Raw genomic sequence first — 17500 nt, forward strand, 5'->3', positions numbered from 1 at the left:
GCCTGGAGCAGCACCCTGCACACCCCTCCTGCCTGCCCACATCCCTCTGCCACACGGGTACCAGCCCTGCAGGAGAAGGATTCATCCCACTCTCATCACTCACAGTGCACCCGGGCTTTGTGCTCACCTGGTGCTCCAGGTGCACCCATATTGAATCATTGCCTTTAAAATAATCAAACTCATTACTAGATTACGTGTTACAAGGTCTGGGTGCATAAACCCTTAGCACAGAAAATTCTCTTATTTTGCTAACTGCTTAACCATAAAACTGCAACAGAAAGAAATTGTTCCCGTGACTCATATTTTTCATCATTTGGTCATTAAATAGTGATGGATATAAACCTATAAAGTACCTAAACTGAACCTTTTAACAATCCATGAGCAATACTATCATTTCTTTAATAGAACTCGCTGACCGTGCCTTTCTAAGATGCCATTTGTCATTTTCAGCGTGCAATAATCAATAACTTGGCTTTGAAATAAATAATATAACAGTCACAATATATTATCTTTCAGGCTGGCCCTATACTAACCATAAAACAAGACCTGGAAAGATGAAAACTTTAGGTAAATGCCAAAAATGAAACAACAACAGCAACAACAATGACAACAATGAAGAACAACGACAAGAATAGGAGCTAAATGAACAAGAAGCTTTATATAATTTTGCTTCCAAATTAATTTAGACTTCCCTTCTGTTTAGGAAACAAGGTGTTCTTCCAAAACAAAACAAGAATCGGGGATCATCTGACTTCAAGCTGGTGACAACTGCCGTCCCCTGGATTCCCTTGTCACGGGGCTGGTACAACATCTCTCAGACACCAGGTCAGCAAGGCACATAAGCTCCAACATCAGTCTGTTGTTATTCACCGCAGCAATTAAGCACATGCTAAGTTTTAAACATATGATTGTTACATTAAAATCAATAGGGCCCAAGAGCGCGCCTAAATTAAACGTGTTTCTAAACCCAGCTGGAGTTTAGAAAAGCAGCTCCGTGACTAGAGGCCTGAATCCCACTGAAGTTTTGGGGAGCGTGGTGGCTGGGCTGTGGGCATGCAGGCTGTGCCACCTGAACTGTGACCTGGGCAAATCCAGCACCGTGCAGCCTGCCTGTGCAGCCTGACAGGGTCCTTTTCATGGACATCTGGGCCCGAGTCTGTTGCACAGTATAGAAATATCTGTAGACACCAACATAAAAGCTGTCTGCTTCCTCTATCTCCTTACAAATTCATTTATACAAACAGAAAGGACATGCTGGAGTCAGGGCACAAGTAGGATGCAAAAGCAAGCTTAACTCTGCTCTTCTTCTTTTGGCTGGGCCTTGCTCAAATCTCAGAACTGCCCATGTATTTATTTTCCTTGGTTGAATTTGGGCTGTGGCCCAGCAAGCCTACCCAACCCCCTGGCCAGCTGCTTTCTCACTTCTACCCAGAAGTGAGGCAGGGGTAGGAGGGGAAGAAGTGAGGCCTTTTCCAGGTTCAGGGGAACTGTCCTGAGAGCAGAGGATCCCAGAAGAGATCTACTTCTCTAGCTAGCTGCTCTTAGGAATGAAAACTCAGAAAATAATTTCCTTTAGAGTGAAATCTGCAGGTCCAAACAGGGCTTTCATTTACCTGAAATCCTCCAGCATAGTTGCTGATCCGTGTCCCTTGCCCACATCCTTCACTCATAAGGGGAGTGCCATCCCCTTATCATTATTGTGAGAAAACTTTGTGGCTATCGTGACACTGTCCCACCAGCGGTGTATCACACAGTGACACACTACTGCATCCACTGCAGCAGTGCATGGTGAAAAAGCTCTGTGATTGAGCCTGCTTTCTTAGAGGGTAAATCGGGAGCAACTTCACTGGAGGAGGTGGAGTCACTCTGGAAGAAAACGGGGACAGGTAAATGTCTAACCCCAGGTATTGATTTGGTACCTCCTATTCAAACCTCTTTGTGACTATTGCTTTTGGCTTTAATGCAAAGTTTTATTTAACCCAAGTATCTATAGTTGGTCTGTTGGAAATCTGTGATGGTGTATACAGATAATGTTCATATCACTGAATTTAAACGTCTGTGCTTAGGGACTGTTTAGGGAGGATGTTTAGGGAGGGTTTAGCTGCCCTTTCTAGCTGAGACCTCTTTTAGGAAGCTCTCCCAGGCCACAGCATTGCCCACAGCAGGGCCATGCCACAGCAGGGTGGCAGCAGGACTGCCACCAGCAGCTGCCCTGGCACCTCCTGTCCATGCTCCTAGGCTAACAGCACACCTCTGCGAGCTACCACCTCCACACAAGCCTCCCAGCAATCAGCCCTGGCCATAAACACTCTCATTCCTTGGGTGCTTCTTAATTACTGAGTTACAGACAACAGAAGTTCCCATCCCCAGGTCTGAGCAGCCCTTGTCACTCATGTGGTTTGGAATAATGATAACAATTAAAACCAAACAAGCTCCACATTAAACTGCTTACATCCTCTGCTGCAGTTATAATCGATACGGCCCCAGCACACGCCACTCAGATAAGCCACTTCATCTTTACCACCTTTTGGAAATCACTTAATCACCCTTTCCTTCCCTGCCCCATCTAGACTTGCCAGGTCTTCAGGGCAGAAATGGCTGGAGCAGCAGTGGTTTAGTGCTTCAGACAATGAAGTCCCAGCCTTGGCTCGACTCCCCAGGAGCTCTCGTAAACACAAATAATTAATTTTATATCGTCTGTTTAAGATCAGGAAAGCGGGAGTTTGAAGGAAGTGATTTAATTTGATTTGCTCTCTTACTTTTAAACAGAATTGAAGACTACAATTAGGGTGACAACCTGTGAGAGGACAGGCAAGAAGGAAACTTTAAGACCACTGAAGAAAGATAGCTGGAGTCTGTAGAGCATTCATTATAAGTAATGCCCGCACGTGAATCTAAAAATAGTGTCTCTGATGCTGTGTGTATATGACTGATATTAAAAATGACTGATTTAAAAGAAAGCGCTTCACCTCTGTTGCCAACCAGGAAGGCAGGTCTCCAGTATTCTCAGACTTAAATGCTGCCAGTATTTCACGTTAGGATAGTCATAAAGTTAAAGGTTAATAGGCTGTACAAATGACAGAGTTTAAAGGGAAAAATGAAGATGGGAAGATTTCTAGCACTTAGGGAACATTTTAAAAATGAAGCTCCTCGGTCTAATGTAATTTTTCCTATATTCTTTCTCACGCTGTTGATCATTATTGAAAATATTTCTATTTGCATAAGTGATTTCTCCTTCACTGCCCACCTCCGTTTGCTTTTTGGATGATCATTACTTCCCACAGTACATGATGAGTCATAATCCTGCTGCCTGCCATAACAGTCTGCTGCCATGGGAAGGTAATGGGGCTAAATTAAAGCCGGAGCCTCAGCGGGAGGATGGGCAAGGAAACCCGGAGAACGAGGAAGGCTTTTATTTAATTGTGAGCCATTAGAACTGGCAGGTCGAGGAGAAATGCAAACACGTGCGTGGCTGGAAATGGAATTGGGTTGTGTTGTTTCACATTAGCTCAACAGATGTTGTGAGCAGCAGAAAGCATATTGCTGTGTCAGCTTTGCTGCCATGAATGGCAGTTGTGTTTTTTTTTTTTTTCCCTGTGACAATGGAGCTAGAAATCAGAATCTAATGGCACGAGTAATGTGACTAAGATAAATACTTTTACAAGAGGACTGCCAATGATCGTGTTTGCTTTTGCACCGATGTAGAGAAATTCTCCCCTGTTGCCTGTGTAGGCCTTGCAGGAAAAAAGGACGTCCTTCAAGCGTTATTTCTTCTGGCACTCGAGACTGAAATTGCCATGAAGTGTGGTTTTTCAACTTGTGCCGTTTCTTGGGTGGCCCAAATGCTCTTTCTCAATCGGATCGGTGCCTGGAATCATCCCAGGAAATTTAGGGTGGAAGGTGCTCCTGGAGGCCTTCCAGTCCAGCCCCTGAGATCAAGGTGGTCCTTTTAATCTTCTCCCAAGTGCAAATGCTACATGAATTATAATGCTGAACTGTGACAAGCAGCTGAAAATTAGTGAAGCACATCTAAGACAACATTTATTCTTACTGCTTTCTTCACATATGCAGGTGACCAACCCAGCTAGCACTGAAGGCCGGGTGTGCAGAGGCTCCCCTTGGGCCTGCCGTCTGGGAGGTGAATAAGAAGACCCCAGCAGTGCCCATGGCTATGGCTTTTCTTCCTTTGCCTTCTTCAGCTAGCTTCTATTTTTCTGCAACATGTTCTTAAAAACCTTCTGCTGAAGAAGTCAGGTATTCCTAATTTACTGTAGTCCAAATAACAAAAAAATGTGGAATAAATATGGCTGCTGAGCAAAAGCCTCCTCCACTCTGGAGCTAAAATGAAATAGAGAAAAACCTATGCCTTGGCACTTCCTCTAGTACTGAATTTTGTGCCTACACCACAGGACCAGACCTTTCTATGTGCACAGAAACATCCTGAAAATGTAGGAAATGTTCCCTACAGAGCTGCTGGGAAGACCAGGATGTCAGGCTCCATATTCCGTGTGCATGGATGAAGGTGAAACCCAGGGAGCCCTTATGGAAGATGTTTTAATGATTACTGTGGCTCTTGGTGTCCTGCTGCAGTAACTCAAGACTGCAATGGAGCTTTCTCATGCTGGGTAGAATGGTATATTTTTACAAATTTCTGTGAGATTTACAAATTTCTGTGAGATTGTTGAATATTGGCATCTCATTTTTTTCCTTTCTTCTTGACTTGAGTTTCATTTTCTGTTATGCTGTGTGTCTTCCTAACACCATAGCAGTGATTTGACAGAACACAATAGCACTGAAACTCTTGTTTAGAAGATTTTCAAGCATTGTATTTATTTTGCACGTGACATTAGGTAGAACATGATAAAAAATATTTTTTTTTAAATGAAGACAGGTAAGTCCACCTCCTTCTTCCTTCCTACAGGGACTAAAATTAGAAGCTGCTAGGAGTAAAATGCTTGCAATGCAAACAGATTTCTTAAGACTTACTTTTACCATTGCTTGGATGGAGAAGGTTTGCAAGATCTCCAGTAACTAACTAACAGAGCATTTTCGTAGTCTGAAACTGTGGGTCATGCACTGCCTTTGGGAGAGTTTGGGGCTCCTCTCCACCCTCAGGACCCCTCACTCTGCAGCTAACTTCTTGGATCCAAATAAGAATACTGCAAGCAAGAGCTATTTTTTGTGCTGGCCCTTAGCCTCTGAGGGAGCTCTCACACCCATGGGTTGGCTGTTAGAGTTCTTCACCCCTCTGCATCAGCAGCTAATCACATAAATAGGGTTGTGATGCCAGTGGAATTGCAGCTGTGAAGAAGGGCTCACCTAAATCCTTTCTTTTTGGCCCTTTACATCTGATTCTTCACTCATTTTTACAGGGAGGTGGAATGGTTATAACATTCCAAAATAAAAGACAGTTTTATGCCAAAAAAGAGGCCATGCCTAGAAGTTGAGTGTGGAAAATGCTGCCTATAGCCTTTTATTAGCTTCATTCACTCTAATATATCTGCCTTGCATGGCAAGAAAAGTATAAACAAATGGCAGGGTATTGGTTTTTCAATAACAAGGCTTAAACCAAGGATATAAAAAACATCTCTTATCTGACAGTCTTTATGAAACAATTAATATTGTCAATGTCTTTTCCATCTCCTCCAAGTTGTGCATACTGCATAAACCTTGATATATCTCCGAGAAGCACACAAAAAAAAAATGCCAGCTGGAGAACAAACAGGGCAATGCGCCAGCACTGTTGGAAAGGGAAACGATTGCCATGTCTTCTTATAAAATGCTTTGATATTAAAATAAACCAAGATGTAATTCTCTCAAATTTGCCTGTGAGGGCTCGGGGCGCTGTTGCCAAAGGCTCTCAGTTTCGTCTTGTAGCCTCAGGATCTAGACACAGTTCATTATTTTCATCCTCGCAGGCTCTCATAGGAGCAGTGAGTGTCTCCACCTCTCACCCTTATGGTCACACAGGATCCTGACCCTGCATCCCACATCCCGCAGCCCTGGTGCTGCCCACTGCTGCTGCTGGCCGTGGTGCTGCAGCAGGGCACGTGGGGCAGGGAGGCTTGCCAGGCTTTGGGACGATTTCATCATTGTGGTTGTAATGAGCAGCAGGAGCATCCCAGCAGTCATCCTCTGTGAACTGGGGTTGGAGCCTGCCTGGAATGAAGCAGAAACCTTTTGGTAAGAATGCCAAGCGTGCGTAGCCCAAGGTTCCCAGGTGGAAGTTCTGGTGGCAGCGTGGCATCGCTGCCTCAGCCTGCCTCCCTGCCTTGTCTGTCACCTGCACGTGCAGAGCTGCTTATCAATGATGCCCTGCACCATACGGCCGTGAAGCATTCCAATCGATACGTTATCATTTCAGAGCTTAGTATGAAGGTGAAGGGCGTTATCAAGGGCGTCTGGAAACTGATCAGTGGTCTGCAGTCTGATCGGCTTCAGCGCTTTACAGGCATGGTCGCTACAACGGAATAGAGAGATGGTCTTATCCCCTTATCCATAAAAACCCTTGCTGCCAATAAACCAAAAACAAATGTATAAAAAAACAACCATCCGACCAAAAAAAACAACCCAGAGAAGTATCAGCTGTACATTTGCCCTCGAAGCTTTTAGCATATCCTCTGTTCCTCATCGCAGTGCAGCTCTCAGGCATGGTAACAGGTAATGAACTCCCCGTGGCAGCACCGTGTGTACTGTTTACAGTTTTCCTCACTGAAATATTTGAGGCACGGGTGATCTAGAGGAAAATGGAAATGTACTGAAAGTAATTCAGCATTACACGAGTAACTTAGGTCTCATACTCTGTCGATAACAACACACGGTAAGAATACTTATCAGATGATGAGGAGAAATGGTGTTTGCTTAATATATTGGGAATTTTATTTTGACACTCCTATTGCTCTGCAGATACCCAGAAGTGCTTGCAGGTATTACATTTTATGCATATGCCAGGTCAAAATTGTTCCACTTTCTGTCATTTGTAATACATATTATTATTTGTCTTATCTGCCACCTTGAACCAAATGTTCAGAGATGCTGTCAGGGGCAATCGTACAGTCCCCTTTGGCGTAACTGCAGCAGTGATGGCTACGCTGTTGGTGAAGCTGAGCAAGCATCTGTGAGTCAAAGGTTGTGCCCTGCAGTGGATTTAATCCTTCTGCTCTCCACCAACCATCTTCAGACCCCCCCAGCACTGCCCTGCACACCTCGGAGCAGTTGGATAATCACAGATCCACTGCCAAGGGCCCACCTGGGCAGGGAAACAGCACGACACAGCTTGTGTTCAGGGGTCCTTGAGGGGGTCTAGTTTTCTGTGACCAGTAGCCACAGGGCACCAAGAAAAAGTTAGGTGCATTTTGTTTGGCTCTACATCTAAACTTTCTGGTGCTGGGGTTTTCCTGACAGACAGCACTGCTTTAATCAAGATTATTACCAATGAATTTCTGATATCTATTATATCAGAATATAGATATACATATAGATATATCTATATCTATCTGATATCAATGAATATCTGATATCTGTTTAACTAAAATATATTTATATATATATATATATTTGGTGTTTGACTTTCTAATAGATTTTTAATGTTTCAACCATGTAAAACAAACAAACAAACAAAAACAATGCACGCTACATAAATGTAGAGCTCTTCCCCAAAGAAGGAATGGTTTGGAATTGGATTTTGGAGGAAAAAACTCTTACCCCAGAGCAATCATTTCTTCTGATGCTCACATCTTTATAAAGTGAGTTTGGGCATTTATAATAATGTAGAGAGAGTGGAAATAAGAAACTTCATTATCTAGGGATACATTTTTCCTGGAATGTACAGAAATGTTATGTCAAAAGAAAACCAGAAAATGATTTTATTTTATTTTATTTTATTTTATTTTATTTTATTTTATTTTATTTTATTTTATTTTATTTTATTTTATTTTATTTTATTTTATTTTATTTTATTATTTTATTTTATTTGTAGAATGGGTAGAACAGTCTGCATGCCATGGAAGGGATGTGAGCACCTGAGCTGTCTGTGTACCTGCAGAGATGTCCCCAGCCAAAAGAGGCAGAAGGAGCCACCTGTGGTGTGCACATCACCTGTGCTTATCGGGATTCCTGAGACACTGATCATGCCTGAGGAGTAACCTTCCCTGAGGACCAGCAGGCAAGACAGACTCATTAATAAGTGCAAAGCACGCTGAGGTCTTGTCATAGAAGCTCTTGCCAAAGCGTAATATGGCCCCATCATTCATGTATTTTGCAAAATCATGAGCTATTTTGGGGATGTGCTGACTCAGGGCAAGCTGGTTCAGATTGCCATGCCATTTATAACAAAAGTGCTTAGGGAAACTAGGGTGACCTCAAGATCTTTTAATAAAGTGCAAAATGCAGCTCATGTTCAGTATGTGTGTTCAGCATACCTCTTGTACAATTGCCAAGGATCTCAGATATGAATGCGAGACTCTTCATAAGTAGCTGATTTTTGAGTCAATGGGCTGTAACACTTTTGAAATCAATGATTATTTAAGAACTCCTAAAACTGCACATTGTTCAGCTGCTGTGCACACAAACATTGGATCTATTCTGTTCTCAGTTGGCTCTCTGCAAATGGGTAATTTGGATCTGAGGGCTGAAGGCTGAGTGTGGATTATAACAACTCTTTTTTTTCCTAGTCAGGCCAGTGAAACAGTCCCCATACAGCTTTGCGCTTCTTTTTTAATTCAGTAGGGGCTGAAAATTCTCTGCATTTTTCAGCTTTGGTTTCAGGATTCTCATCATTTTCAAAAATATGTGATTTTCCCATTCAAAAATACATAATCTCACAAAGAGATCTGCTTGTTTGGGATTTCACCAGTGCAGATGTTTGTTCTGATTTTTGATTTATTTTTTTCTTACATTCTAGATGATAGCTCAGTGTTTATGACTTAGTATATAAGCACCAATCTTCAGATTTAGAACCACAAGATGCCAAGTTGCCATCTATCCATTGGTCTTTGGATGTTTCGGTCTTTTCATATTTTGAAACAGGTAAAACAAGTAACAATAAAGCTTAATTCGGATGAGGAAGGAACAGCTTATGTTCTGCCTTGAAACCCTCCCATGATACTTTCCAGAAGAAATTTCCTACAGTGTGTTTAGCTGATCTCTGTTCTGCGAATGTGCTTGTGAAAGTGATAAACTGTGCACACCTGGCTAATATCAACACAAACATGATCATACTTCCTAGAAACTGGACTGGTGGGCAGGTCGCAATGACAAAAGCAAAGGATATGTTCTACGGGTTTCTGACAACCTTAGAGCATTGTATCACCTCATACAGAGCATGTGTGTAGTGCTGTATGAGATAAAGACCGTACTTAGATCACATCATTTGCCCATCAGTTCTGTCCCCATGGATTTATTCCAAAGTACACAGCAGTTTGCAACAGAACTTGTTTCACTAAAACATCATAACCTCAAAAATTTTCCTCTTTTCTCTAAAAATGATATCTTTTTGAGTCAGACACAAGATTGTGATGGGCCTCAGAAACAAAACTCTCATAAATTACACAACTTGCTCTCCTGCTGTGCAACCAGGTTCAGAATGGAAACTGTAATATTTGTCAGGAAAGACTCTCAGCCTGCCAGGAAGCTGCCAGAAAACAGAGACCTGCAAACACTTGCATTTAAAGGAACAAAAATACCATTGTAAGGCACAACTTTACATGTTCCAAAACACCTCCTAACCTATGTGCATCAGACACAACCTTGTGCTACTCAAGCAAGCAAAACCTCAGGTAGGTTACCAAGCATAACTTGCTGGTAGTTTTTTCTAGTCTTGAATAAAACATCCTCATCAAACACATCCTGCAACAGACTTTACTGCTGATGAGAAAGTAGCATCCCTTTTCTGGGTAACCTCTGTTTATTTCCAATCTTGCATTCAGAAGGAGCAATTGAAGGAGTAGCAGAGAAATGCAGAAGTGCGATGTTTCTGAATAACTCCGGTTTTACAGAGGCCCTGATAGTATGTAACAATTTGCGATAGGAAAGGGAGAGCCATTGAAGGTGGCTCAAAGTCTACTGTAGTTAATCTCTGGCATTCACAAAAATTGTTTTTAGCTGCTTGGGCAGCATAACAGCAGCTCTAAAATCTGATGGTGGAAGAATTCATTTCAATTTCCTGAGTATGTAACATTCGTGTGTGAGGCAAACTAGCAACCGTGGTCTCATCTCTTCTTCCTTCTCCCCTTGAACATCCAAACCCTGATGCAACGAGGCACTTCAGCCCTTCCCCGTGGAAGAAATTGCTTAAAGTTAGCCATGAAATTAAGTACTGCTCTGGCAGATTATTGTTTCCCTACACTTGTAAGGCCAAATGCTGCAACCATCTACGGGAGAGCATAGGAATGGTCTAGGGAGAGGTTGAGGGCTGAGCAGGAAAGGTCCTGCTGCTGTCAGAGAGCTTCTGCTGGAGCACGGGCAGATGCAAACCTCACTAACCACGCAGTAGAGATGCAAGCTTCAGCCTAGCGAGAGTGTGCCTCTTTAGAAAAATAATGAAAAAGAAGAGGCAGTACTGAGACAGGATAAATAAGGAGATAAATCACTTTGCAATACAATGCGAGCCAAACCTGAAAATAAACAATTACTTTAAATCATATCAAGCACCTATCACAAACATCACATTTATACAATTGATCCATGTGTAAATTAGCCAATTAATTCTGGATTGGAACACTAATGAAATAATAATTATCTGTTTACAATGGAATGGTATGAGTGTGGATCTGGGAGCAGAAACAGAAGAAAGACTGAAGCAAATTCCACCTGGGTCCTCCACTGCTGAGCATGGGGATGGGTCAGTCAACATCAGATGTCCAGATATTGCAGGGGGACAAAAATAAAACACACTAATATGTATGATTTATTATTATTATTATTATTATTATTATTATTATTATTATTATTATTATTATTATTATTATTATTATTATTATTATTATTATTATTATTATTATTATTATTATGTGTGATACAGAATAAAGAATTGCAAAGTGGCTTGGTTTTTCTTTTCTGCTTAGCTTTTTCCACTATGGGTGGTTGTTTACCCTGAGGGACTAGAGGCATTAGGACCCGATAGTCACCAAAGAAGTTAAAGAGGAAAGTAAAAGGGTGGGAATTTCAATACGGAATGGTTTGAGTGACTCAGATCTGCAGCAAGAACTTTCCTGAGATGGGGGAATGCACTGAGGTCTTCTATAAAAAAACTATGCACCTTGGTTTTTCAGGTAAGAGCTGCAAACAGACAGAACAGAGCTTTAACCCAGCAGATTGTGTGGTAAGCAAGAGCCCTGGGCTGTTTTCTGTCTAAGAACCACTTTCTGTCTCTCATTTTTCCTATGCATTGCAGCCCAGAGTTGAGGAGTATTTCCACTGAAATGGACTTTCCTTGAAAATTTCGTGATAATTTTTACTTTGCCCGATTCCTTTAAGAGCAGAGGATGTTTAGAGGAAGAGTTTTTCTATAAACTCCTATGAATGGCTGAGACCCTGTCCCCAAAGTATGCATGGCTAATTTTTCATTTCTGCACTCCCAGTTTACCTAAACTAATCTTTACAATGACACTAACGGTTTAAAAATGGTCACATAAGAAACAGTGTTCTGAAAAGTCACGTACACTGAATGTATGTAGTAAATATCATGCCTGCTGCAGCCAAAAATATTACTTGATTGGGTCAGTGGAAGCTTCCCCAGGATTTATAATCCCAAATGTTCTGGGGGAAGCAGAAATCCTGGAGATAGCTTGCAAGCATTGCCATTGAGAAATCTGATTCAGATAAAAGATGTGTTATTTCTAATTGCCAGGTGGATGCTTTTGAAACGGAATAGCAAGAGAAGGAAGAGAAATCAGTTGTAATGATCAGGGCATTAAAACATTTAAATGTAGAGATTGTTGCCTCCCTAAGCACACTCACACACTCTCAAGTCTATAGCTCTGCATATGCCAGGACAGATGTTTGCAGTGGATGCACACATGTATTTCAAATGTTGAGAAACACACCAGAATTAAGAGGCTAGGTCCTCCTTTCCTTTCCTTTCCTTTCCTTTCCTTTCCTTTCCTTTCCTTTCCTTTCCTTTCCTTTCCTTTCCTTTCCTTTCCTTTCCTTTCCTTTCCTTTCCTTTCCTTTCCTTTCCTTTCCTTTCCTTTCCTTTCCTTTCCTTTCCTTTCCTTTCCTTTCCTTTCCTTTCCTTTCCTTTCCTTTCCTTTCCTTTCCTTTCCTTTCCTTTCCTTTCCTTTCCTTTCCTTTCCTTTCCTTTCCTTTCCTTTCCCCCTCTTTCTTCCTTTCCAATTTCTTTTTTTTTCCGTTTTCCATTTTCAGTTTTCCTTTTATCTTTTCCCTTTTCTTTTCCCTGTTCCTTTTTCCTTTTTCCTTTTCCCTTTTCTTTTGCCTTTTCCCTTTCCCTTTTCTCTCTTTTTCCATTTTCCATGTTCCGTTTTCCATTTTCCATTTTCCTTCCCTTTAGTTTCCTTTCTTTTCCCCCCTCCTTTTTTACTTTTCCCTTTCCTTTTCCCCTTCCTTTCCCTTTCCTTTACCTTCCCTTTTCGTTTCCCTTTCCCTTTCCCTTTCTCCCTTCCCTCCCCAGCCCACCTCCGCCCGTTCCTCACCCTCCGCCCGCTTCCCCCCGGCCCGGTCCCGGCAGGGGGCGCCTCCTGCCCGGCGGGGAGGCGGCGGCAGCTCCGTGCCGGGCAGGGAAGGAGAGGACAAGGAAGGGGAAAGGGGTCCCCTAAATCGCTGCTGCTCCGCGGCGGAGCTGGGGAGGGAAAAAACCGTGCCCCGAGGTGCCTGGGGGGGGGGGGAGCCGGGCTTTGCAGCGATATCCAGGGGGGAGCCGAGCTCCGGGCACCCCGGTCTCGGTGCCGGGGGGCCCGGCCCGGTTCGGCCCGGATGGGCCCGGAGCCGCCCCCGGGTTTTGGGGTGCGGGGATGAAGAGGGGTGTCCGGGCTGCGGGGCCGCTTTGGCGGCGGGAGCGGGGCGTCCCTCGGCTCCCTTCTCTCCCGTGGTGCTTCAGCGGAGCCGGTGTCCCTTTGTGCTAATAGCCCCGTCCTCATTTGCTGCCTAATTGGCCTATATAAAGCCAATAACGGGCGGGCGCTCGGAGCCTCCAGCCGCAGCAGCAACGTCGCAGGGGGGCCGGGGCCGCGGCGAGCTGCGGGCAGGCAGGGGCTGAGCGGAGCCTTCTCCTCCCGGCTGCCTCCCCGCCTAATCCCATTTGCCATCGTGCGTGCCCAATCGCCGTGTGCTCCCCGCGTTTAACTTGGATGACATTTTGATTTCATCATTAGCATCCGGCGCCAGGTTGACGCAGCAGCGAGCGGCGGCGGCGGCGGCGGCGGCGGCAGCGACGACCCCCGGCTCTCTCCGCCTGCCCGCAGCAGCCCCCCGGTGCCTGGGGCTGCCAGGGTCCCCCCGGCCCCCCGCCCTGCCGCCCCCTCATGCGAGGGGCCCCCGGCCGGCCCCGCCGCCCCGCTCCCCCGCCGCTCCGCCTCGCCTCTCCCCCGCTCCGCCGGGAGCCGCCTCGGGCGGGCAGGAACCGGGCGGGCACCGGAGGATGCCGGAGACCGGGCAGGAGCCGCCCAGCGCCCCGCCGCCCCCCAAGGAGTCGTTCTACATCAAGAACCTGCTCAACGGAGACCCCCCGAAAGCGGCCCCCAAGCAACCGCGCCCGCTGTTCGCCCCGTCGGGCAAAGGGGCGGCGGATGGAGCCGGCTTCGCCCTGTCGCAGGTGGGCGACCTCGCCTTCCCCCGCTTCGACATCCCGGCTCCCCGCTTCGCCCTGAGCGCCCACTGCCTGGAGCGAGCCCAGACCTGGTGGTACCCCTACGCCCTCACCCCGGCCGGAGCCCACCTGCCCCGCACCGAAGGTAGCGCTCCCCGCCTCCCCGACGGGGCGGCCGCGGGGATGGGGACGGGAACGGGGAGCGGGGACCGGGAGGAGGATGGGGACGGGGCTAGGGGACGGGATGGGGACGGGGAGCCCGCGGTTGGGGTCGCGCATCCCGGCCCGGGGTCCCCCCCGCTGCCCCCCGACGGGGCGCCGGGGCCGGGTGGTGAAGGTGTCTCTTTGTGTCCCTCTCTCCCCCCTGCCCGCTGCCCCCCGGTCCAGCCGCCGAGAAATCCCTCCTGAGGGACTCGTCCCCAGCCTCGGGCACCGACAGGGACTCCCCGGAGCCTCTGCTCAAGGCGGATGCGGAGCACAAGGAGCTGGACTCCAAGAGCCCCGACGAGATCGTGCTGGAGGAGAGCGACTCGGAGGAGGCCAAGAAGGAGCCGGGCGCGGAGGACTGGAAGAAACGGGAGGAGAGCCCGGAGAAGAAACCGTGCCGCAAGAAGAAAACCCGCACGGTGTTCAGCCGCAGCCAGGTCTTCCAGCTGGAGTCCACCTTCGACATGAAGCGCTACCTGAGCAGCTCGGAGCGGGCCGGCCTGGCTGCCTCGCTGCACCTCACAGAGACCCAGGTGAAGATCTGGTTCCAGAACCGGCGCAACAAGTGGAAGAGGCAGCTGGCGGCCGAGCTGGAGGCCGCCAACCTGAGCCACGCCGCGGCGCAGCGCATCGTCCGCGTCCCCATCCTCTACCACGAGAACTCGGGCGCCGAGGGCGGCTCGGCCGCCGCCAGCGCCCCCGGCACCCAGCCCCTGCTCACTTTCCCCCACCCCGTCTATTATTCCCACCCCGTGGTCACCTCCGTGCCCCTCCTGAGGCCCGTCTGAGCCCGCTGTGTCCCCCCCACCCCGGCCCCCGGCCCCCCGCGTAAGTAACTGCGGCGACGGCGCGGCCCCGACGGCGAGGGCCCGGTGAGGGGAATGTGTGGGGGGGGGAGACGGAGGGGAAAAAGAACGGAAAAAGCGGCCGGGACCCCAGGGAGAGGTTGGGGGGGGAACGAAAAAGGGAGCTCGGAGAGCCCCCCGGGGCTGTCACGCCGTTTGGGAGCGTGGCCGAAAGCCGCGGTGGGCTCGGCGGCTTTAGGTTTATTTTTGTATCAAAAAAAAAAAAAAAAAAAAAAAAAAGAAGGAAAAAAAAAAAACCAACGTGGGGAGAATAAAAAGAGAACGATCCCGCGCCACTCCTCGAGGTTTGCCAAACGCTAAAGGGAAAGGCGAAAATTTCCGTCCCTTTCGGACCTCTCCTCTGCCTCCGAACCGCGCCGGCTCCCGACCCTGGTGCGACTCCGACTCCAGCGACCGCGGCTTTTCCTTGGGGCAGCCCTCGGCACCGATTTGCCTCTTTCTTTCCCCATATTTTGTACCTTTCGCTTTCTGCCATGGGACTTTCTAACTAGCGAGAACTACAGCCTCACAGCCAACGGCTGAACACCCCGGCACCACCGGGTGCCGCTTATTTATTATCGGTTCCGTAGAGATTTTAAATCCTTGCTTTGAATTCTTGTTTTCCTACCAGTTGTCTTTATTTTTTTTTTCTTTATTTTATTTTTTTTTCCTTGTAAAGTTATTTCGGTATCTGGGGGAGGAAAAACAAAATCTGTACTCTTTTGATTTCTTTTGTAATACCGACTCTTCTTATTGTACCTTTGAACTGTGCAATATTGTACGAGGATTCTCAAAGCACTGCTTTTATTTGAATGGTGAGGAAAGGGTTTTTAGCACTGTATAATTGCGTTCGTTCACGTTGTACAAAATACAATTGAAACAAATAAAAATGAAAGAGAAGGAAAGCGAAAAGAGAGGAGCAGGGCGTGGGAATAAGCATCAGCCCGGTTTGTACGAATAAACGAGGGCGATTCGGAGAGCTGGGCGCTTTAAGTGAAGGACAATCAACTTTAGGGTAATTTTAATTTATTTGATATGATGTACAGTTTTCTTCTAAAGTCCATCGAGTCTGTGGATTTTCATAGGCAGAAATCCAGCGAGGAGTGGACACCTCTAGTCCCTCTCTGTCTTAGTGTCTGCTCACCTGTTGTCTGACAATTGTTTGCTGTCTTCCCAAGGGTTTGGGTTGGTCGCTATTCTTTTTTATTTTTATTTAATTATTGTTATTTTTTTTTAAGTTTTAGTTTATTTTTTCCCCTTCGGTTGTACTCCCTGCCCTCTTGCTTTCTGTTAGGGACCGCTCCTATTTTTAAAACAGCCTATATTGTTATAAACTGAATGTCGTGGTGGAAAAAAAAAAAAATCAATAAAACCCGTTCCTTATCATTTTTTTTTATTGTGATTATGATTATTTCAAGTGTGGCTTCGGAGAAAACAAACAAACACAAAGCGAACGCTGCCTGCAAGCCCTGCCGGCCTCCCGGAGACCCCCACCTCGGGGGGATTTTGGGGTGCGGATGGAGGGGGGGCCCCGCTCCCGGCCCTGTGAGCCGCCAGCCCCGACGTGCCCCGGATCCCGAGGGGGGTTCCCTGGGTCGGAGCGGGGCCGTGCTGGGCCTCCCGGCCTCCATCCCGCGGGGAGAGGCTGCTTTACACCCGGAGGCCACGTCGGGGATGGGTTTGGGGCCGGCCCGTGCGCCCCGTCCAGGAGCATCCCCTTCTTGTCGCCGTCCCGTGGCGGGGCTGGGGGGCGGCGGGGGGGTCCCCAGCGCCCTGCTCCCCCCAGCTCTGCCCAGCCAGGGCCGAGGCTCAGCCTCCTGCCCCCGGCACGGTTATTCCCGGATAGGATCGCTCTCCTCTGCCCCGAGATTGGCCCGACTGGACGTGTTTATAGCGCCCAGGGCAGCGGCTCGGGGCGAAGAAATCAAAATAAAAAGCAGCACTGCGAGAAGATAGTCCCGCGTTTTCTTTTCGTTTGGGATAAAAACCCTGGCAATGGGTCGTAAATGGAAAATAAACAGAGGTTCGGAGTCAAAATACGCTGCTCGCTGTGTCGCCTACAAACAGAGCGATGCCTTTGCTGTTTGCACCACTAACTTTGGGACAAGTCGCTTGCAGCTCATTAAAAATATTGTTGCAATAGCAAATACATCTTGCCATTTTTACTGCGCGATAGCACGATGTTACCAAACGGCGAGGAAAGAAAAAGCTCGCTTATTTGTGGTCAGTGCCCAGCAAACGACTCCGGAGTGCCCCGGCCCCCCCTCCGTGCCCAGCTCGCTGCGAGCTCCGTCCCCTCCCCTGCGCGGCTCCGCGCAGTGATGCGCTGGGGCAGGCGCTTTATTTTTAAAGGAAAAAATAGAAATAAAAAAAGAAATAAAAGAATATTAAAGGCCAGTTTTTGTGCTCGTTCCTCCCGTTTTTCTGCCGAGGTGGCGGCGGGGAATAAGGTGGGAGAGCGCAAAAAAAGTTGGGCGCAGGCTGGGGGCTGCACAGCGCGGTGCCGGCGGTCGGGGTCGGGGCAGGGGGCATCGGGGGGGCGACATAGGTTCCCCAAAAGCCTGGGGCGCCATCGGCTCCCCAGCAAGGTCCTTTCCCTTTTGGCAGAGCCCCGTGGGCTGCCTTTTGGGATCGCTGCTGGAGAGCCCGCATCAAGTGCCCCGCTCGGGAGGATCGGGAGCGCTCG

At 47.4% G+C, this 17500-nt stretch overlaps 1 protein-coding gene across 1 annotated transcript; it reads left to right on the forward strand.

The window, feature by feature from the left end:
* The first annotated feature begins 12915 nt into the window (after nt 1-12915).
* On the forward strand, nt 12916-16188 carry HMX3 (H6 family homeobox 3). The gene is made up of 2 exons (XM_068689075.1): nt 12916-13907; nt 14150-16188. The coding sequence occupies exons 1-2, from the start codon at nt 13595-13597 to the stop codon at nt 14755-14757; spliced, it is 921 nt and encodes a 306-aa protein (XP_068545176.1). The 5' UTR covers nt 12916-13594; the 3' UTR covers nt 14758-16188.
* The last annotated feature ends 1312 nt before the right edge of the window (nt 16189-17500 follow it).

Source organism: Anas acuta, chromosome 7, assembly GCF_963932015.1.
Source record: "Anas acuta chromosome 7, bAnaAcu1.1, whole genome shotgun sequence".
Taxonomy (NCBI): domain Eukaryota; kingdom Metazoa; phylum Chordata; class Aves; order Anseriformes; family Anatidae; genus Anas; species Anas acuta.

Bases quoted from the DNA above. Each gene is read 5' to 3' on its own strand.
- HMX3 (XM_068689075.1), top strand. From the start codon at position 13,595: ATGCCGGAGACCGGGCAGGAGCCGCCCAGCGCCCCGCCGCCCCCCAAG. The intron at 13,908-14,149 runs GTAGCGCTCCCC...CCCCCGGTCCAG, and splicing joins CCACCTGCCCCGCACCGAAG to CCGCCGAGAAATCCCTCCTG.